Source organism: Dipodomys merriami, unplaced genomic scaffold (genome assembly GCF_024711535.1).
Source record: "Dipodomys merriami isolate MVZ:Mamm:240054 unplaced genomic scaffold, mDipMer1.0.p SCAF_6, whole genome shotgun sequence".
In the NCBI taxonomy this organism is placed as follows: domain Eukaryota; kingdom Metazoa; phylum Chordata; class Mammalia; order Rodentia; family Heteromyidae; genus Dipodomys; species Dipodomys merriami.
The window spans coordinates 41,623,796-41,647,486 of record NW_027206179.1 but is presented as its reverse complement, the minus strand read 5'-3'; the positions used below and the strand labels follow the sequence as shown (position 1 = coordinate 41,647,486).

Sequence of the window (23,691 nt, the reverse complement as noted above, 5' to 3'; positions counted from 1 at the left end):
TAAAACTTATATATTATCCCTATTGACACTCAAAATTAAAAAAAAACAAAAAACTCAGGTTGGTTTGTTCCTACTTTGGGGGTAGATTATGAGAGTCTTAGAATCATTACATAAATGATTTTCTTTTTAAGATCATGTATGCACTATGTGACAGAAATTAATTTACTTAATAAAAATGAAAATAGAAAGGGAGGATGAGAATGAGGGACATAGGGAGGAATAGGAAGAAAAAAAACAATAAAGAACAAAGACGAAAGAAGAATTTTATTTAAAAAAAAAAGAATGAAAGAATGAAAAGGAAGTTAAGAGAATGATAAAAGAAAAACATATGTCATCATGTTTTTGACCTTACTGGGAGGAGAGGAACAGCTCACCAACTTACAAGCAGATATTGTTACATGAAAGCAATTTTCAATGCTCTAATAGGAGGTTATGGATTTGCAATGGAAAGTTACTTGAATTTCACACTATAGAGCTGTTAGTGGTAAGTAATTATACAACTGTATTTCTGAGGATGGAGTCCCTTCGCTGTGCTTGTTCCTTTCCCAGTGGAGAATATCTGTGAAACAAAGAGTGGCTAAGGGATTCAAGAGGAGGAAAACACATACCATAAAATATAATTAAAAATTGTGGAGGCTGCATATGACAAGAATAACCATAAAAAGCAGATACAAACCAGCTGGCTGTTAACAACTTCTGAGTTATAAAAATCTTAAACCTGCTGTAAAGCACTCAATTCGATTTACATAACCACAGAGCTGACATTCCTTTTAGGCTCTTCTGTTGGGGATTTTTTTTTCTGACATGTTTTAAGGCAACATAAAAAGCAACTATGAAAAGAAGACATGTATCATCTTACACAGGAATTCATCTTTGCCTTTAGACTGGACTTTAAAACTTTAATCTGAAGCTCTTTCCTTGAACTGAAAAATATATTTGATGGACACTGGCTGTCTGATTTTACAACATTATTCTGTGGGTGTTCATATTTCTTTTAGCACTGATGCTTTTACTGTGTGGGTGTTGTGTTGTGTGCATTTCAGTCATTGGCACTATACAAATTCTGCCTACTCTTACCAACCCAAGGACTAATATCCATGAACTATATGAAGAGAATAATACTTTGGTCAACCATGACTGAAACAACAGCTATAATTTCTTAGGAACCTAATGATGCAGACAGAAGTCTACAAAACTAACATAGCTTGCTGTAGGGAATTAAAATAAGCAAAATAAAATAAAATCAATCGTACATTGAGTGAAGTTTTGATGTATAAATGCTGGCAGGCAAAATTGCCCACAGCACAAAATGAGCCTTGCTGTTTGATAATTTCTTTGATTCACTATGTTGCTACATGCAGGGCATTTCATGCCTGACTTATATTTAATCCAGTCACCTGTTTAAGGTTAGAAGGGCCATAATTATATACAAGGGTTTTGAACATATAGAATGTTGATATTTCAGTATTGACAGTTAAAATATGTACATACATTTTGAAGTTTGCTTACTTAAAATATGTTGGTAATAATTCAGAAAGGAGTTAGCAGAAATATAAAGCCATTCCTTTTTTTTAACTAAGAAAAATGTACACAAAGGAAGTAGGGTTTTGACGAAGCAATGGCTCCCTAAATTCATCCACTGGGAAGACCAGAGGAATGGACTGCTGGGTTCAAATTTTCATTCTGCCACTTGAAAGCTTATTTTCAACAATAAATTTGAAGCCCCATTTCCTTCTATGTAAAATGTGGTTTTATCACTGAACCACAAATAGTTGTTGCAAGACCATATGATGAAAGGAATGAATACTTAAGTTAAGGCTCTTTAAACTCAATGTATACGATACTTTTTTTTTCGTTAAGTTCACTTAGGATATGAAATAAAATTTGGTTCTGAACCCTTATAATTATTTAAAACAAAATTATTGTCAGTCAAAGAAATCAATCTGGTTATCTAATTGCTATGGATAAAATAAAATGCTTCATTTTCAGTAACTGACAAGTTAAACTGACAACAAGAAATTCAATTCCACTGTCCACTATCTAGGGATGAATTTAAAAGAGTTTGAACAGTATCATAGATAAAGGAATGGTGGTAATGAGAATATAAGACTGCAGAACAGAATCTAAAGAAGGAAAAACAAAAAGATAAAATTCAAATGTCTGTAAGTATGATTAGTTATTTACTAGAGTTTAATAGTAGCCACAAATTTTTAACAAACATAAATATGTACATCTATGTGGGTACTTATACATCTGTTTTAGTTTTGCTATATTGTTTTGTCTTGAGTAAATATGAATTACTCACTAGAGAAGGTCTTAGTGGTATTAATAAACTGCTTTGTTGAATGGCATCTCTTTTTTACAACTACTTAAGCATAATAAAATTGTTCAAAAATAAGAAAGGAAGAATAAATAAGAAAGAAAGGAGGAAGGAAAGAAAGAAAAAAAGAAAGAAAGAAAGAAGAAAAACAGGAAGGAAAGAAGGAAGGAAGGAAGGAAGCAAGGAAGGAAGGAAGCAAGGAAGCAAGGAAGCAAGAAAGAAAGAGAAACAAAGAGGAAGGGAGGGAGGAAGGAAGGAAGAAAGGAAGGAAGGTAGATAGCAAGAGAAATAGAGAAAGAAAGATAAAGAAAAAGGTCTTAGTGCATAGCAAACTTAACTTTCAAGGAACTCTAAATTTAAGTCTACTAGGTAAAATACAATGTTATTATTTCTTTGTTGCTTAGGTCTCTCGAGCAAAAAGTTAAAATATTAGGAGACAAAAATGAACATGATTCGAAGTTTATACTGAAAAATAATAGCACTTCCTGTATGCTCAAAGGAATCATGGACTATTTACTATAAGATATAGTCTGTGATTTATATAACTGAACAAATTGCTAAATCTAAAGATACAGCTAATCACATGTATTTCAGTTTCAAACAACAAATTCAACAATTAAATTGCTTCCACATGCTATTGAAAGGAAATATAAACTTGCTAGATTATATATTTCCTAAATAAAGTTTCAGTAAAAAGAGAGCACTATCTAAAGATGTTTGTTTCTGTTCTGTTTCTCTCTCTCTCCCTCTCTCTGTTTCTCTCTGTTTCTCTCTGTCTCTCTCTCTGTCTCTCTCTTGTCTGTCTCTCTGTCTCTCTCTGTCTCTGTCTCTCTCTGTCTCTGTCTCTCTCTGTCTCTGTCTGTCTGTCTGTCTGTCTGTCTCTCTCTCTCTCTCTCTCTCTGTTTCTCTCTCTCTCTCCCCCCCACACACACTTTCTGGGATTATAAACATGAGACATCACCAGCATATCATTGCTTTTACTTAATCTTAGAATTAGTAATTATAATAATTAATTCTTTTCCTAAATGTAAACCTCCTTCCACACTTAGAAAAAAGTAAGTAGAATATTTCTGATGAAGTTTGAAAGGGATATGGTCTTTATAGTTTCTTGGTGGGTTTATATCCAGAAATTCCCACCATTCCCCCATCTTTTCCTCCCATAAATGATACTCACTTGTCCAGTCCTAAAACAACAGAGCATTAATCTGAGAATTAACAGAATTAATCTGTGTCCTCTTTTAAATATCCAGTGGCAATGATCATGTTTTCTTTCCCCCAGAGTACCATTTCTTCTGTAAACATCCTCATTTCTTTCACCTAATCTTAATAAAATAACTTTCAACTCTGATTACTTAATTTGAACAAACTGTTTTCTACTTTGACTGCTCACAACATAATATCCATAAATGGACATGATACTGTTGATATGGTCTAATCAAGCAAGGCTGTTGTCAAAACAATGCAATATGTAGAGCTCATTAGCACTTACATCACTTATCAAGTTTAAAATGGACTTAAGTGAATCACCATATTGAAAAATCATACACTAAGATTTTGTTCCCAGATGTAAAAAAATCTCACTGAGATTCAGCACAGAAAATGTTATTATTATTAAAAGTACCTGGGAATTGGCTGATATGTGTTTAAATTAAACAATTTTCTCAATTTTAAATACCTTGATGAAAATTGTTCACTATCAATAGTTAAGATACTGTGAGTAAGCCTGCAAATGTGATTTAGGGGAGAGGTTTAACAAGGGTAATAATCTTGAATAAGAATGATCAATGCCAAAAATTTACTCATCTATACAATGGAAACTATGATAACTATCCAGAAATCTTAAACATTAAGTGAGCTAATATATGTAAGATGATTTAGTAATTTAAATATCATATATCTCGATAGATTATAGCAATTTATAATACTCTAAATGGTTTGAAAATTTACCATCATATCTTCAGGAAACTCTATAATAATGTAACATTCTTTCCAGCAGCTTTTACAAAGCATGTTCTCAAATTTACTTTTATATATTTATGTAACACAAATATTTTAGTGGAAGTACACTCATTTTAAGCCAAAATAAATTACCACTTTCCACTATGATGCCAATAACTATTCATTTCCTTGCACATTGTTTCTTCCCTAGAAAAGAAATAGTGTTTTGAACAGATACACTGGCATCTTCTACTTTTTACATTCTGTTATAGGTTACTGAGTGGCAATGTCATTCATCTTTGTAAAGAATAAGAAACATTTATTGAAAAGTACTAATGTATTAGCCAAGTATTAATAAACAATATATATTTCTAAACATATATAATTCATAAATAATTTCAATAAAAATGAGAGTATTTTGGACAACAAATATAACAAATGTTTGTCTCTGATTAACTATAACAGCAAAAATTGTTTAATGACTATAAAACCTTCACTTTTTTGGAAATTAAGGGTGTGTGAGTATGTGTATATGTGTTTGTGTAAAATCAAATTAAAGACAACTGGGCACCAGTGGCTCATGCCTGTAATCCTAGCTATTCAGGAGGCTGAGATCTGAGAATCATAGTCAAAGCCACCCCCGGCAGGAAAGTCCGTGAGACTCTTATCTCTAATAAACCACTAGAAAACCGGCAGTGGCGCTGTGGCTCAAGTGGTAGAGTGTTCGCCTTGAGCTGAAGAGCTCAGGGACAGTGCCCAAGCTCAGAGTTCAAGCCCCATGACCGACAAAAAAAATCTGATTAGAGAAAACATTTATCAAAAGTAGATAGAATAATTACAATCATAAACGGCAGCCAAAAATTCAATGCTATCAGTTATGTTTTGTGACTTTCTCTAATATATCTTAGCATGTTAAACCTAGGTTTTACAAACAATCTTGACAGTTAAGATGTTTTAATGAAACTCTTGAAAAGGAGAAAGAAGATGACTGAGAAGAAAAAGTTATGAAGGCTAGGCTGACAGGCTAGATAACACAGATTGGGAAAGGATAGCAGGTGTTCACAGGAAAGGCATAAAGAAATGTTTAGATACATGATCAAAGGAATGTTGGAGAAAGCATTCGACATGGTAAAATTTAACAAAATTTTATGAGAGCATTGATACACGGAGGAACTGAGGCAGGGAAACCCAAAGGAATTCCAAAAATATCTAATGGTTGAGTTTAAGCAAAGACTCTTTAAAAAAAAAAATCTGACTTTTCTAAGATTCCAAACTATTAGATTGTGCAAATCTACTGGCTTTTGAAGTAAATATAAATAAGTACTTAGTACTAAAATCCAATGACTATAGTTAATGCTATAATCTAGCATTTGAAGAACTGTTACTTCTATTTCCAACATAGCCACTACCCCCTCCCGATGAAAGGTAAAAAAGAATAGAAATAAAGTTCCAATGTTACAACTTCTAAAGGAAAAACAATTATCATTCTTTTGCAAATACTCGAAATAATTTGCATGCATGTCCATCTCATCTGATGCCATGGCCTCATAGATTTCCAAAGTATAATTAGTAAAATTTATTCAAATATGTATACCAACATAGTTTTTTAAATGTGAAAAAAATTTAATTGAATCATCCGATGGCATGCTATGTTGCAAAACCTTACTTGCAGATTTCAAATGCTATTGTGAAATATTCTCCTGTGTGAAGTAGATTGGTGAGTACCCATCAAAAAAAATCATGATCAAACCTGGCATTTTTGTTGACAGACTTTGTAGTAAGGCCAAAGGTGTAATTAGGCCAGAAAATTACTTTCTCACTATTAGAATTGTTCCCTTCAGGTCTTGAGTTATCAGTCCAGAAAATTTCATTAAACACTAAATTCACTTTAAGACAACTGTCAAAATTAAGCAGAGGTGAGTCAAGTCAAGGTCCTAACATTCAAATCTCTCATCCAGATTTTGAGATCCGGTACAATTTTTTTTAAAGTGCTATCAGTTCATTTTTCTGTCAAGATTAGACTTCCTTTGAATTTCACAAAACACTTGTTTCTTTTGCCAAAACTTCACATTGCAGGAAGCAAACTCAGATAATTTAAATATGCACTTATTAAAAGTACATAACCTTGGGGCTGGGAAGGTGACACAGTGGTAGAGCGCTTGCCTTGCATGCATGAGGCCCTGGGTTCAATTCCTCAGCACCACATAAGCAGGAAAAAAAAAGCCAGAAGTGGTGCTATGGCTCAAGTGGTAGTGCGCTAGCCTTGAGCTGAAGAGCTGAAGGACAGCACCCAGGCCCAGAGTTCAGGCCCCATGACTGGATCCCTCCCCCCCAAAAAAGTACATAACCTTCGTATTTCTTAAATGAAAACTATGAATAAACTGAATAAAATACTAAATTGTCTCAAAGAAATGGATATAGGAGACATCTCACTGGGTGAAATATGAATCATAAAATTCAATTTATGGTAATCAAAAAGTGATCATTAATATGGGGAAAGGATTGTATCAGTGCAAATATTTTATTTGAATCAATTTCAGGATTCAAAATGAATTTATGCACAAAGAGAAGGAAATGATTACAATCCAAAAACATAAACATGGAAAATAATCGGTCATCCCTAGAACTGACTAGATCAAACGGTAAGATAAATAACATGTATGCTATTTGCAACCAGGAAAGGACTTGTTTTGAAAAACATCATAATAAAATTCAAAATAAACTATCTTGTTACAAAACTCTTTAAGCAGTAGTTTGTAACATCAGGTCATTTCATTTTTCACAAATTCCTATCAAGTCAGATGTTTACAATGGATTGTGAATAAAGAACTGGCTATTTAAGAAAACAGTTTGATGCAAAAAAAATCAAAAACTGGAGTCAGGAAACTTCATGTAACAGTGAAACTTTGGACATTACATTTAGCATTTTTGTCCGTCTGTTCTAGGAAAGTCTAGGTACCACTACTTCCCTGGAATGACTGAACAAGGTCACTGAGCTAGGAAGCTATGAGAAAGAAAATGAAAGTCAGGCATTGTAATTCCTAGTAAAAAGTTATACTCAAATTCCATTTTGTTTGAAGAATAATGTCCTTTGAAGATATGAGTCATAGTCTACTCATTGTATTCTAAAATTAACAATAAAAAGAAATATCCATGATGATCTTCTAAAGTTTGTAACAACTTTAATTAAAATGCAAAAATACATCCAAATAGTTTAGTCTACTGGGTCTATCTTTAGCCATGTAGCAACAAATGAACATGATATAAAGCTCTCACATTAATTATACTGACTACTTCCTTATGACACGTAAAAGTGTTCAGTAATCTGACTCAATTTATTGAATGAGGTCACAATTTTATCATTTTGAAAACCAGCTTTACTGTTCACTTTACAATATGTCAATTCATTTCCAACAATTAAATAGTTCAGCATATAACCAATCTCCACTTTTAAGACCTACTATCTTATGTAATGTGTATATTTCTGAAAGCAATATAGGAGAATATAAATACTTAAAAGTAGAGGTGATATTTCACATTCATGAAACATATCCTATTTGTAATCACCACTTTATTAGAATTCAGTGTCATAAATTCTGAAGAATAAATATGTAATTATCAAAAGGTAAACTATGTCTATAAGGGTTAACTTCAGAGCTATGTATATTTAGGTGCTTATTAATAACACTTTAGTGTAAGATTTAATATCATTTCTGAGCTTCTTTAGTATTATTGATTTTAGTCAATTGATTTGATCATAATGGCACTGAATTCAGCCTACTGCAGTATAAGAACTTTATTTTGCAAAATGTTGCTAGAGATCATATCATTCTTTATTCAAGAATTATTTAATATTTAAAGTAATCTTTTTACAAGTAAAGGAAGCAAAGAATCTAAAATGATTCATCATTGTTACGCAATGAACCTGCTATGCCTGAAAGACTTTTATGACTTTCAGAAACTAACTGTAGTCAGATCTTGATTTTGTAAATTGAAAAGTTAGATCAAAGTAATTTATAGCAAAAATCAAGTAATTTCATTATATCCTGTTAAAAGTTTATTATTTCTGATAAAGTTTTCTGCTTTAAATAAGGCTATTTCTTCCATACCTACTTACAAATCTCATCACAATATTCCTTAGTTACGTATTCTTTCTATTTGGTCAGTAGTTGAAATTTCCTCCTAAATATAAACTGTACATAAGGAAAATGGACAACTTCAGGAATATGTACAAAAGACAGGCAGAGGAAATAGAAAAAAATACTATTTTCATTTGGAAAAGGAATGTGTATAATAAGCCATAGTCATAGTTTTATCCATCAACTAAAATATTCCATCTACAGGGTAACAGTAGAGTAAAACCAAATACAATTGCTTATAAAAATCATCAAGTATCCGCCCTTAAAACTTTTTTAATTGTCTATGAAAACTATAATACAAAACCCTGCAAAACCATGGATAGCTTTAACTACAAAGCTTCCATATCAAGTAAGAAAGAAAAACCCCAATACAATAAAATAGACTCATCAAATTTTATCATTTGACGCAAACAAAGTGTCTAACACAATCACTCTGCTAATGCCAAAAAATAATCTTTAAATAAACCTAAAAATGACAAAAGCTGAGAGGGGAAATGGAGAGTTGATGATCAGGAAAAAAAGAAAATTGCTTTGGAATAATACTGTTTGGCACCATATATTATGTTGTTTATAAAAAATAAGTTAAATACAAAAACTATAAAGAATAAGTATTCTGCCTAATTTCTTTTTTAACATTTCTGTTTCTGTCAGAAAAACAAGTAAATTATGATTAATAATAAAATACACTCAGCCAAACATACTTGTAGTAAGACATTTATTTATTTATTTTTATTTCTGGTAAAATAATTTCTAGCTACACACTTTTTTTTGTAAAAGACAGTTCACATGTAACTGTGGTCTTATCAGTTTAATTTCTGTGTCCAGAAGTATGATTTTACTGTTTCAAAGTATGATTCCTATTCTGCTATTCACTTCGTTTCAGGCTTAATATGAGTCTTTCTCAGACTAAGTAATCATAATTATCCTTTCTAAGTCCATGTTACCTTGACTATTTGTCAATGTTTTATGAAAAACTGTGGTGCCAAGATTGGACTTAAAATTCCAGCTGTCACTTGAAATATGATGTAGAATAGTGTTTTGTCCTCTTATCTGAATTTCATTTTCTAGCCCAATAAGTTCTGCTATAATGTTGGTATATATGGATACAGAACCAAATCAAATAGTTCAATGTTTTCAAACCAGATCAAGCTCATTCATAAATAAAGGCAATAAATATTTTAGGACCTTAAAAGCATAACTATATTAATACTGTGATCTTTCCAGATTTGCTAATTCCTTTAGAAATTTTTGGGGGTATTAATCTTGCCAATTAACATTTCTACTTCTTTATAAAAGACAGACTCACGACTTATTCTTTAAAAGCATGGAGAAAATAAAAAGGTTCCTACATAGATGGCGAAACCTTTCGTAACAAGCCTCCAGCATGTTATTCAAGGAAAGAGTTGAAGCTTTGAAGTGAGTTTCAGAGGAGAAAGCTATCAAAGAGAGAGACCAACAATCATATTGTTTATCTTGTTTTGCATACCTTTTGTTCTATAACATCTTTTAGAAATTTAAAAATATATATGTTGTAGACTTGGATTTGTTTTCCTCCTGAATAAACAATATTTGCAATTTCTCTAGGTTAGGAGGGGGAAACTAGAGTAGTAATATCATCTCCTAAGAGTCAAAAAGTTCCAGTGAACAATGAAAGAACATGCAACAAATTGTATAACCAAGATCTCACCAATAATAATAATAATAATAATATAATAACCATCAACTCTATCTGATTTATACAATGTCTGTCTCATCATAATCAAAAGTTGACTATGAAAATTAGATTTGCTTTTCTTAATGTATATACATTATATTACCAAAAGAGAAACAAATAATACCTTACAATTAGTCAATTAAAGACATTAGCAACTTCATTAATGCAAACCTACTGATGGAGAAGGGTAAGCAGATTATAATTTTAGTACAGGCTAGTACAGGCATAGGAGATTGACTTCAATAGAAACTTGGAAAAAGGAAGTAAATTAGGGAAAAAAGAACTGTAATTTTCTTCTAAATAAGCAGAGGAGAAGCTTGTCCAGAAGACTACTAATATGTAATTGAATCTGAAAAAAAAAAAAAAAAAAAACAGACCTTTGGTCTAAGAGCTTAGAGAAAAGATTTTTTATGAATTTCAATGATAATAACAGAAACAAGACACATTATGATTTGGCTATCATACTCAAATACACTATACATTGCATCAAAATATACAAAGCAAAACTTTTGGTTTTGTGATTCCTTGTAACATTTGTACAATGTTAAATTCGCAAACATGTGACAAATTACTTCTAAATCAAGATTCGATGGATCCAGTTAGAATTCTAACCCTTAAGGATTTTATAATATATGTATATACATTATAATATATATTTTATATTGATATACAGATAAATGTTATGATATTTCTGTAAACATTTCCAAAGAGCATCAATCTAGTTATATAAAAGTCATCAACTGTTGATGTTAAGGCTTAAATGAAGTAATCATAATCTATAAACAAATAACATTTCATATACTTAGTATACTTCTGTTGTATTATAGACTAAAAATCTGTAATCTATATTTTACAGGTATTTAATAGGGTTTTCAAAGCTGTAGTGACACACTGTTACTTAAATTTGTAACTATGAGGAATAATTCCTTTCCAAAATAATGTATTAAATGTTTACCAGCCATATCCATTGACTGGTACTTACGTTGTGTATCTCCTTGTAGCCAGGCAATGTTCTAGTCATTGGGATATCTCAGTGAGCAAAAGACAGCAAACCTCCCAGAGGCTCCCTTTGTGGACACAACTGCATCCAATGACTTGATGAGTTTGATTTGCTAGACAGTAGTGCTGGATAGACCACAATGGCCTCCCAAATGATGTGCATGCTGTAGTCCAGAGAGTCTGGAAATGGTGCTTGGTGGGGAGAAATGTGTTTTCCCATGTGCTAAGTTAAAGTTCTCAAGACGGATAAATTATCCTGCATTATCTAATATAGCCTAATTGAGTCACAAGTATCCTTACAAGAGAGAAGCAAAGGGTAAGTTTATACACACAGACACAGACACAGATATTCTCTCTCTCAAACACACACACATACACATATACACATTGACACACACAAACACAGACATACACACACATGTGCACAAACACACACACACACACACACACACACACACACACACACACACACACACACACACACACACACACACACACACACACAGAAGTCAACTTTATCAAGGAGACCAGAATTGGAGCAAAGTGGCCAGGCACTGAAGAATGCCAGCAGACAGAAAATGTCAAGGAATAGATTTTTCCCCCCCAAACTGACAGGGTGGTGGCACTGATGACACCTTGATCTCATTTGCCCAGCAATACTGATTTTAGATTTCTGACCAAAACTGTGAGAAAATAAATTTTAGCTTTGCTACCAAAAAATAATTTGTTAAATACCTACAGGAAAATAATAGTGTCCAATATCTGTTTTAAAATAATAACTTGCATAAAAAAGTTTAGTGTTCAGAATTATCTACCATGAAGGGGGAAATAACATACATTATTCCTCTGTTGAAAAAAAGCTAAATGGTAACCTGTATTGTGTTAGTTGTAGATTACATGTGCTGGTTTCAAAGCATTCAATGATGAAATCTCACAAATATTCTCTGCATATAAATGTTAAAACCACATAACGTATTGTATAAACATAAATAGCTTAAGTAGTTTATGTCATATTTACTCTTTGAGTAAGGCATTCAGCAGCTAGCTATGTTTAATTTATTACTGAAGATGATCAATCCATTTGTGGCTGTTTTACTTGTACGTCTTTCTGTTATCCTTACTTAGGAGTCTCCCTATGGAATACAATACATTTATTATAATAAATTTATCAGCATATAAGGCATAGTTCTTCACTGTGAAGAAGGTGGAATATTTGAAGCATTTAGAATATCATACATGTTGATATTTCAAAAAAGAGTAGTTTGAATGTTTTATTACAGATATTTAGCTAGAAAAATAGAGAATATGAGCTATAAAAATATATTCTTATATGGACTGATGCTACAAATATATATATAATAAGTATTATGTATAAGTATGTAGTATATATTATTATATATATATTTGTAGCATCAGTCCATATATGAAATATTTCCTTTAAGCTTTTTTCCAGACTAAAATTTCCAGTGGAATTCATCTTGGTCTGCTATTTCTTCCCTCAAAACGCTAACTTTCCAATGTTTGAATACTTACCTTTTAGTCAAAATGCATGTGTCTGAAATTACATTCTTTGCATCAAATGAAGACTGTCTATAAATCTATACTGTCACAGTAGTAAGAGAAATACTGTCAGAAATAAAAGTATAAATCATTCATTTCTATGCGTTTTAAAAAACAGTAATTGGGTAACTTTCTACTAATGTCAAATGCAAATGTCAGTTACTTCTTAATACTGATATAAACATTGTATGTTTGCAGTCAGGTCTCATGACTGTAATCCTAGCCAATGAGATGTGCCAACTGTAGTTCAAAGCAAACAATTATAAGTGAAGGTATGACTCAAATGGTAGAGTACCACGCATAAATAACAAAACTGAGCAATAGGCCAAGGCCAAGAGTTCAAGAACCAGTACACACACACACACACACACACACACACACACACACACACACACACATTCATTGTGTCCCAAACGTAAAATCAAGAAGTGAAAATGACAATGCTTCCAAAGGCTATCTACAAATTCAGTGTGATACCTCTCAATATCCTAACCTCATTTTTCAGTGAAATAGAAGAAGCAATCCAAAAATCCATATGGAACAATAAAACATCCTGAATAGCAAAAACAATCCTTAGCAGAAAGAATATCCATACCAAGCTTCAAACTCTACTACAAAGCCACAGTAATCAAAACAGCTTAGTACTAGCACAAGAACACGACCTGAGGACCAATGGCATAAAACCAAAGACCCAGGAATGAACCCACAGACTTAGAGCCACTTACTCTTTGATATGGGAGCTAAAAAAAATAGAATGAAAGAAAGACAGCCTGTTCAGTAAATGGTGCTGACAAAATTGGTTAAACACCAGCAGAAAACTAAAGCTACATCTCCATATATCACTCTGCACCAGAATCAACTCCAAATGAATCAAAGACCTCGAAGTCAAAGCAGACACTCTAAAAAGATTACAGGACGGAACAGGAGAAACTCTAGGTCTCCTTTCACAGGCCAAAATTTTCTTAATAAAGACCCAGAAACACAACAAGTCAAAGAAAGGTTGGACAGATGGAATTTCATGAAACTGCAGAGCTTCTGCCTGGCAAAGGATATAGCTAACAAGATCAACAGAAAGCCCATGGATTGGGAGATCTACACTACCCATACAACAGACAAGGGTCTCATATCCAAATTCTCAAAGAAACGACTGCCCAATAAATAAGTGGGCTAAAGACTTAAAAGAGAAACTTCTCTGAAGGGGAAATAAGAATGGCCAATAGACACATGAAGAAATGCTCAACTTCTCTAGCCATAAAGGAAATGCAAATCACAACAACATTGAGATACCACCTCACCCCACTTAGAATGGCTACCAACAAGAACTCTAATAACAACATATGCTGGAGGGAACATGGTCAAAAGGAAACACTACTACATTGTTGGTGGGAATGTAAACTTGCTCAACCACTTTGGAAAGAAGTATGGAGGTTCCTCAAAAGGCTCCACATAGAGCTCCCCTATGACCCAGCAATCCCACTTTGGGGCATTTACCCAAATGTTTACAAACAAGACCACACTAGCGCTACCAGCACAACTATGTTTATTGCAGCATTATTTACCATAGCTAAGATATGGAACCAACCCAGATGCCCCTCAGTAGATGAATGGATCAAGAAAATGTGGTATATATACACAATGGAATTCTATGCCTCCATCAGAAAGAATGACATTACCCCATTTGTTAGGAAATGGAAAGACTTGGAAAAAATTATATTAATTGAAGCAAACCAGTCTCAAAGAAACATAGGTCCCATGGTTTCCCTTATCTGCAATAACTAATATATGTCCAGAGGTCAAAAGCTATGTACACATGACCATATAACCTGATGCTAAACGAAATGAGCCCCAAATCTTTCCATTTCCTAACAAATGGGGCAATGATATTAAGTGAAGTAAGGAGGCCCAAAGAAACATAGGTCCAATGCTTTCCCTTATTTGCAATAACTAGTATATGTCTGAAAGAAGCAGAAATGGTCAGATAAGTTGATGTTAGGCAAAATGAACCTCAAGATAAGGACTCAAATGTTTTTGTCTTTCTTGCTATTGTTTCTAACATTTTTATAAGATGATTTCTTTGTTGCTTTGTATGTCCCTCCCCCACGGTATAACCCCTGCTTTCACTCGATTTGATGTTGGTATAATTTGTGGAGGGGAAGGGAAAAACAAATCGTTTAAATAGGGATACAGGTAGACCCATTGCAACAATGAGATGTACAAGTTGTTATGTTGAAAAACGAACTTTACAACTTTAGCTAGGGGAGCAGGGCAGAGGTGGGAAGGGAGGAGGCAACAATGCTTGATAAGAAATGGACTCATTACCTTGCCCATGTAATTGTAATCCCTCTATACAGTATTTTCACAATTAAAAAAAAAAGAAATGAACCCAAAGATAGGGACACAAGAGGTTTTATCTTTGCTGCTGTTCTTTTTAATCTACTTGCAATGTACTATGTGACTTTTTGTTGTTGTTTCTTTGTATGTTCTTCCCCCATGGTACAACCCCTATTGTTACTGTATTTGATTCTGGTGTCCTGCATCTTGTATATACATTTTTCTAATTTGGGGAGGGGAAGGGAAATAACAAAATGTTGAAATAAGGATACAGGATGACCCATTGTAATAATGAGATGTACAAGACAGTATATTGAAAACAAACTTTACAACTTTGCAGGGGAAGAGAGGGAAGTGGGGGGAGGAAGACTTGGAGAGGTAGAGCGGGAAGGGATGGTAGGGGAAAAACAAAGGAGGGTGTTACAACTCTTAATAGGAAATGGACTCATTACCTTGCTCATGTAACGTAACCACTCTATACAGTATCTTTACAATAAAAATTATATATTAAGAAAAAAACTAGGCCAAATACTTAATCTAAATTGCACTTCTAGCCCCAAAAGGCATTACTCTCCATTCCTATATATCCTTTCTTTAATTGTGAAATAGACTTGACCCTATAAAAAGTAGGAATGTTATTGAAACTGTGTTGCTAGGATGAATATGTTCCAAACTCGTGTTTATTGTCAAAAAATGATTTATGACAAGTGCTCAGTCAAAATAAATGCAATGACCACTGCAGGAGGTGCTGCCGCTGGAGCCTCCACACAGACTCTTCTTTCTTTCATTAACTTCAGCTTCTGGTTGCTATGGCATCTGATGACAACCATAGCTTTGGGGAATTATCTCTATCTACCCTCATCCTACTCTAAGGACATGATTCAAGCAACCAAAATAATTAACAAATAAAAGCTCCATAAATAATGCTACAGCTTTGTAATCTGTTTTACTTACTTTTTGTCTTTTTTAAAATTATAAATGCCCACCTGGGGAAAAATTGGAAAAATAAAGATATTTGTTCCCTGATAAAAACAAATGCCTCCTGGAAAGATAAGTGATTTTTAAAATCAATCGTTGAAGATAAAAAAACAACGGCATGACTAGGAACAAATCAATAGATAATTATAAATTCATCGAAATTAATCTGTTTCCTTTCCACAGGAACAAGTTAAGCAAATTTGAAAGTAAGTTAGCACCATCTTATTATTTTTAATGTTACTACTACCAGGAATACAAAGTACAAGTTAGTGTTTGTAAGTAAGCTACACTAGGATGTAAAATTGGGTGGGTTTTTGTTTGCACCCTTCTTTTTAGTTTGAGCTTTCCATGGTTGTTCTTTTTATTGTTTCACTGGTTTTTAGAAATTCTACTCTAGGGCTGGGAAGGTGGCTCAGTGGTAGAGCGCTTGCCTTGCATGCCTGAGGCCCTGGGTTCGATTCCTCAGCACCACATAAGCAAAAAGAAAAAAGCCGGAAGTGGCGCTGTGGCTCAAGTGGTAGAGTGCTAGCCTTGAGCTGAAGAGCAGAGGGACAGCGCCCAGGCCCAGAGTTCAGGCCCCATGACCGGACCCAAAAAAAAAAAAAGAAATTCTACTCTATATCTTTTAAACATACTCATGGGTTCTTTGAAATAGATTTTTGAAATTAAAACAAAGAGGTTAAAACATTGCAGAAATATCAAACTAGTTTGCTTCATACTAAGATGTTGATATATAGTGTTATAAGAAATAAGTGTTTGAGAAATACAGAACATGGCTAACCTTTCCTATCCCAGGAAGAAAAAAAAATGACATACAATTTTAAGAAGGAGATACAAAGTCCTGGAATATGAAAGTTTACATGTTCATATTGAATCTCATTCTCCCAAACATAAAGTACATTCTGAGAAAAAGAAGTATTATGCTCTTTGAGAATAGAAAGATTTCTTTTTTTGGGGGGGGAGGGGTCAGTTGTCGGGCTTGACTCTGGGCCTGGGCACTGTCCCTCAGTTCTTGGCCAAAAGTTAGTGTTCTACCACTTGAGCCACAGTGCCACTTCTGGCTTTTTCTGTTTATGTGGTGCTGAGGAATCAAACCTAGGGCCTCATTCATGTGAGGCAAGCACTCTACCGCTAAGCCACCTTCCCAGCTCCAGAAAGATTTCTTCAAGACCATAAGATATCTAGTTAAGAAGATACTAAATAACTTATTCCCTAGCTTATGGAGATACTATTCTGTATTCCCTAAATTTTAAACTTCTCCAACTTAAAAATGTAATTTAACTTAGCATCATTCAGCTGCAATAGTCATACATAAAAGTAAGAGAATTAGGCACCAGTCAATTCACATGAACTGCTCTAAAGCCATTCACTGGGCTGTAGAAAGCATTTGTCTGCTTAGGGATCCGCTTTCTCACAGTCTACTTTCTTTATGAGCCCTCTTTCCTCATTCTTCCCTAGAAATGACTAGTTAATGTCTTTGCAACATAATGCTTAGGAACCTTGCCAGAAATCCTGGTAAAAGTTTAAAAAAAATCATATTTGAGAGGAATGGCATTGCAGCTAAAATATGATGATTTGTTAAAAATAAAGGATTTATAATGAGCCCAGCTGAAACTAACTTCAGTGACTGCCCAATAAGTAAAGAGTATAACATATTTTTAGTAAGATGTCATTCAAAAATAATTTTATAGGCTTCAGCCCACTAACTTAATGATTTAGAAGTTTACTTACTCCAAAGTTATTCATTAGTGTCAATTGTGAAACATTGCTACAGTTAGATCTTGATGTATCATCTCATTTAATTATTGTCTTGGTGATTAAGTATTTATTGCCCTAACCTTAAAAAATAAGTACTGGAAGACAATCTGCAATTAGATCTTCTCTATTTTTATTTTTATTTTATTGTGCTTATTTTATTGGAAAGGGATGTATAGAAGGATTACAGTTATATAAGTAAGGTAATGAGTACATTTCTTTTCAAACAGTGTTACCCCCTCAATATTTTTCTTCAGCTTTCCCTCCCTTACAAGTTGTAAAGTTCATTTCCAACATAGAGTCTTTTGTGGGGGTGGGGAAATGGGTGTGGGTCCCAGGGCTTGAACTCTGGGCTTGGTGCTGTTCCTGAGCTTTCAGCCCAAGACTAGTGCTCTAACACTTGAGCCACAGCACCACTTCCAGTGTTCCGGTAGTTAATTGAAGATAAGAATCTCATGGCCTTTCCTGTCCATACTGTCTTTGAACCACAATCCTCAGATCTCAGCCTCCTGAATAGCTAGATTACAGACATGAGCCACCAATGCCTGGCTCCAACATAGTGTCTTGTGAGTACTGCTGTTAGAATGGTTCACCCTTTATCCTTAGTCCCATCATATCTGTGATTCCTTGTCCCTGTTTTTATGACTATTTTCCAGAATACATTTTTTCCCCTTTAAGTAACTAAGGTTATATAACACAGCTCACTAAATACAGAAAAGTGGTCATTTAGAACTCCAAAAACATAATGTGAATGATTTCTTCTTATGTCTTTCAACTATACAATGTATGAAGTTGAGATCTTTATATGTAGTATGAAAAACAAAAGCCTACATTTTCAGAGAAGTTCTGTGATGCTCAACCATGGAGACTTGACTGCTGTGTTACATTCCATTTGTATGGTTATATGTGTATCTTCTCAATAAACAAGCAATAACAGAGATATTAAATGCTGTGTAATATCATCATTATATTTAATTTGCTCATTGATCTGGTTCAACTTCTGATGAAATCAAGAGTGAGTATACACATATAAATACACTAAAGAATTTCCACACGTAGGCTGCAAAAAACGCAGTTCTTTTTCCTGTAGTACTGTATGTTATTAAATCATTTACAGTATATAGTTTATATGGTCAAGGTATTTTTAACTTACACATTTTCAATATTGTAATAATCTGTTTAGTTCAAGTAGTTGTAATAGAAATGGATTTGCCTGAGAAAAATAGGCTAAATTCAGTATATCACTTGTTTTCATAGTTTCCAATATGTCAGTTTTTGCAAGGTATCTGTGAGCTATTTCTGTTTGACATAACTCTTGCCTATTGTTTTATATGCACATTTCATTTTCTGAGTTCTTATGGAATGAGAATTAAGTTTAGAACTTAAGAGTTCTGGGTGTGTATAACCATTGAGAACTCTCAGTTGATTGGCCTTGAGAAATCCAGTGATTTTCTATGATTGTCTCTGAGCTTTTACTTCTTAATGATAAATTAGAATGGTAATTTGCTTTCCTTTTCTTTTTCTTTCATCTGCCAGTACTAAGGTTTGAACTCTGTGCCTCACTCTTGTTTGCTGGGGTGGCTCTCTAATATTTGGCCCATGCTTACTGTTAGTTTTTAGTTGTTTGTTTTGGAGATGGAGTCTGATAGAGTTTTCTAACTAGGTGTGCTTCTTACCAACACTCTTCATATCTCAGCCTCCTGAGTAGCTAGGATTAAAGGGGTAATTTGCTTTTGGCAATTTGTGACCGGATTCTAGTACTGTGCTCAATTAAGTTCTTTTCTTTTCAAATCAAGAAGTGGGGATAATAGCTAAGATATGGAACCAACCCAGATGCCCCTCAGTAGATGAATGGATCAAGAAAATGTGGTATATATACACAATGGAATTCTATGCCTCCATCAGAAAGAATGACATTGCCCCATTTGTTAGGAAATGAAAAAACTTGGAAAAAAATTATATTAAGTGAAGTAAGCCAGGCCCAAAGAAACATAGGTTCCATGGTTTCCCTTATTTGTAATATCTAGTAGATGTATGAGTCAAGTGGAAAAGGTCAGATAATGTGATGTAAGGAAAATGAACCCTTAGATATGTATTTTAATGTTTTTTTCTTTTATGCATGTGTTTCTAACGCATTTATAAGATTATCTCTTTGTTGCTTTGTATGTCCCTCCCCCACAGTATAACCCCTGCTTTCACTATATTTGATGTCAGTATAACTTTTGGAGGAGATAGGGAAAAACCAGTTGTTTAAGGATACAGGTGGACCTGTTGCAACAATGAGAAGTACAAGTTGTCATGTCCAAAACGAGCTTTACAAAGTCGGTGCGGGGGGGGGGGAGAAGGGGGGGAAGGAGAAGGATTGGGATTGGGATTGGGGGGGAGGGGGGAGGCTGGGAAGGGATGTGAAGGGTAAACAAAGGAGGAGGCTGCAATGCTTGGTAAGAAATGTACGCATTATCCTGCCCATGTAATTGTAACTCTTCTGTACAGTATGTTCACAAATAAAATAAAATTAAATTTAAAAAAAAAGTGGGGATAATCATAATGAAATCTTGAAATAAACTGTCCTCTGGAGATGGCCTTGGTTTGTATAAAATGAAACTAATAAATGTAAATATCAATGTAGCAAGTGGTAGGTGTAAAATCTATAGTATTGTATGGCTCTTAGTATTTGGGGCATAAATAAGTTAGCATCCTTACCTGTTGGTGGAATTATCCCAGGAGACATGAGGCCAGGTACAGAATGTGGCATGATGTGAGAGTTCTCAGGGGAGGTGACACTTTGAGTCCTCTTAGGAGGCCTTCCAGGTCTAGAACTGAAACAAACAAACAAAAAATTTTACAATTAAGCTGTTGTCTTACACATCATTTCAAAGTTGTTTCAAGTGGTAACATGGACTGTAAATAAATTTGTTTCAAGGACGGTTGCTTTTGCAGTTAGATGTAATAGACTTCCATCACTAATTAGATTACATGCTGAATTCATTTTCCTCATTGAAGATCAGCCACTCCTGATGCATAATTCATAGCCTGTACCTCGTTACCTGCTTCTTCATATTAATATCTATACACAGTTTGAATTGCCTCGTTTGCATATGCTAAAGTTCTGCATGCAGCCTTCAGCACGAAAATTATGCACTAACTTGTAATAATTATTACAGTCAGCCTGCTATTGATTTATGAGACTTTTAAAAACCAAATATGTGTAGTACTTGTAATGAATGATATTTTAAGGTTCTTCAGGAAATTAAAAGGCAATGGCTGCCTAAGGAAATGTTCTGCTTGTTTGATTTAATACTACAGTTAGCTGGGAGGTGGAATGAAAGAGTGATTCAGACCTATAGCACATTTTTCGATGATATGTTTTATTACTTCGCACTGCTAGCCTGATATCTAGATGATAAATGACAATACATATCTAATGTGTGAAAAGGTCTTGCAATTTCTTTATTTTTTTGTCATTTAAAAGATAAGTCAAGTTATCATTTAACCCTTATTCTGTGTAAGTGAACATTCCCACTGAGCTACCTAACTTTGAATATATTAAAATAAATGAGAAAGACTTGGAATATTTGTAGGACATCATTGGGAACCTGCCTGGGTAGCTTCTTTTATCTGTCTTTAGGGTAAATAAAGTGTATTTATGTTTTAGAGTATTTATCCTTTACATGTCTGCTATGCTATACTATTTTTTTGTAAAAGCAGGTGAAGTATTAGAAAAGTATTCACTACATATGAAAATAGCATTGAATATATTGTTCACATTTTATTAAATAAACAAGCATTCTTAGCACTAAATTTCCACTTTTCTCCTCTGGATTATTAGTGGGCTTTTATGAAATACTCTTCCATCACTTATTTGGCCAACAGGAGCCTCAATTGAAAACAATTAGATATGCCAATTATAAATAAGCATTTTCATGTTTGTCTCAGCTAAGCCCCTTTGCCTCATCAGAAGATTCAAAAATTCCATTTCTTTTATTTTGAGTAAGTATTACATGTGGTCATTGAACAAATAATTACTAAGTACCTGCTGTTTGCAAAGCAGTGAGCTATGGAGGTTAATTTGGGGGAATGAGTTCTTAGTTTTCAGGAGCTTGTACTCTTGCCAAAGGGAAAGAATCTGGTGCATAAATAACCATAATGCAAATTGTAATGTGCTAATAACTCCCATAAGAAAGTTGCAATCTGGATAGTAATTGGAATTTAGGTTTGATGATGATACTTCCACATTCAAGGAACAAAGGTGGCAGTGGGAACACTAGAAGAAATTTCAAAAAAAAATTTTTAAGTTAAATCTGGAGAATTCCCACTTCAGTGATAAGGTAAGAAAAGGAATGAAAGCATAAAAATGTATGAAATTTAAAAAAAAATTTCAAGTACACCAAAATGCCCTGAAAATCACGGGAAACAGAGAGTAAGTCTGCTAGCCTTATTGTCTGGGATCAGCTCAATGGAGGTGTTTAGAACAAGAGGAAAGAAATTATAAGCACGTTTGTTTTGTTAACTAACAAGTATAGTCTCTTTGTTGTTCCAAAGTGTCTCTTTAGCTGCTTCTTACTTTTCATTATTACTCTTCATCTTCAACTGGCTTTTTATCTTTTATTTGCCTAGGATCAATCAACAGCCTTTAGATAGCCTCCATTCTTCTAGAGTGAGCTCTTTCCTTGTCATCACTTAAATAAGAAAGACTAATGGCTAAATACACATCTCCTGCCCAGATCTCCCTCCTGGGATTCAGAGAGATTGATACCTATCTACCACATCTCCATTCCTAGATGTTTTATATGATATCAGACATGGCTTGTCCACATCTGATCTCAGCATCAGCCCCATTAACCGATTGCTCTTCCCCTAGTTCAGCAAAACGGTCACTAATTGAATGAGCCAAAAATCCAGGACTTGGCTGCAACAATTCCTTCGCATGCACTCTTAAATATCATTTCTGTAATGCTAACTCCTTAACCCATTCTCTAGACTGCATCCCCATTCCTACTTTCCATTTCCTATGTCTACGACAGTTAACGCTTTCCAATCTTACCCCAAATCTACCTCCAACTCTGTCCCATTCTAGATCCTAGAATCTAGACAATTCTTCAGGCTAATTTCAGAAGGATTTTTCTAAAATGCAAGTTTGACCATGCTTTACATTTGATTAAAGATATGAATGGCTCCTTACTAGATCCAAACACCTTGTCTTGACACCAAGCTTTAGTAATTGTTCCCTCTTTATTTTTCTGATTTCAACCTTTCAGTCTTACACTTGGACTTACATTGCCATTGTTGCACTTCTCACCATCTTGCTTTGGCTACCTAAATGTAATCATTTTAGGATGACAAGCATGAGTTCCCATGACTTTCTTAAATGTCATGGATTTCTTTGGTCTCTATGGCATCTCTATAAATGTTTCCTCCTTTGTCAATATATTCACAACGATTTATTCTCACCTCCATATTATCTACTTAACCCTTAATCTTGCTCCTTACTAATCATTTAAGTTTTAGTGTTTTCTATGTACTATATATGCATACTATGTGTACGTAGTACACAGTGCTGTGTTCTATGATAGTCATACTGTACAGATTACAGTAATCTAGGTTTGTTTACTTCCCCAAATGACATGCAAAATGTATCTAAAACTCACTCTTTTCACCTAAATGAAATTTCAACTAGTTTTGACACAAAAACATAATATATTTTGAAGCAAAAATCTCAAATTCCTCAAATACCTTGTCTCATGGATTCCAGTAAATAATAGTTCCAAGAAATTAAGAAGTATCTGAGAATCCTTAAACGTATTTCTAAACAGACACCAAGGTAGCAAGAAAGGGAAGGGAGATGTCAGAGAGACCTCTAGCAAGGTGTTGTAACAATGGAAAGGGAAACTGAAGTTAAAATATTTGAATATTTAGCCCTTTAATCTGTTTTTGTGTTAAAGAAAATGAAACTTTTA

General features: G+C 33.9%; 1 protein-coding gene across 2 annotated transcripts in view; it reads right to left on the bottom strand.

Moving 5' to 3' along the window:
- Nucleotides 1-23,691, bottom strand: part of Dach1 (dachshund family transcription factor 1) — a 383,776-nt gene that overhangs the window by 199,700 nt on the left and 160,385 nt on the right. For both annotated transcript variants that reach the window (XM_070002867.1, XM_070002868.1), the window contains exon 2: nucleotides 20,438-20,553. In XM_070002867.1, the coding sequence (XP_069858968.1) occupies nucleotides 20,438-20,553 (116 nt within the window). The remainder of the gene's footprint in view (nucleotides 1-20,437; nucleotides 20,554-23,691) is intronic.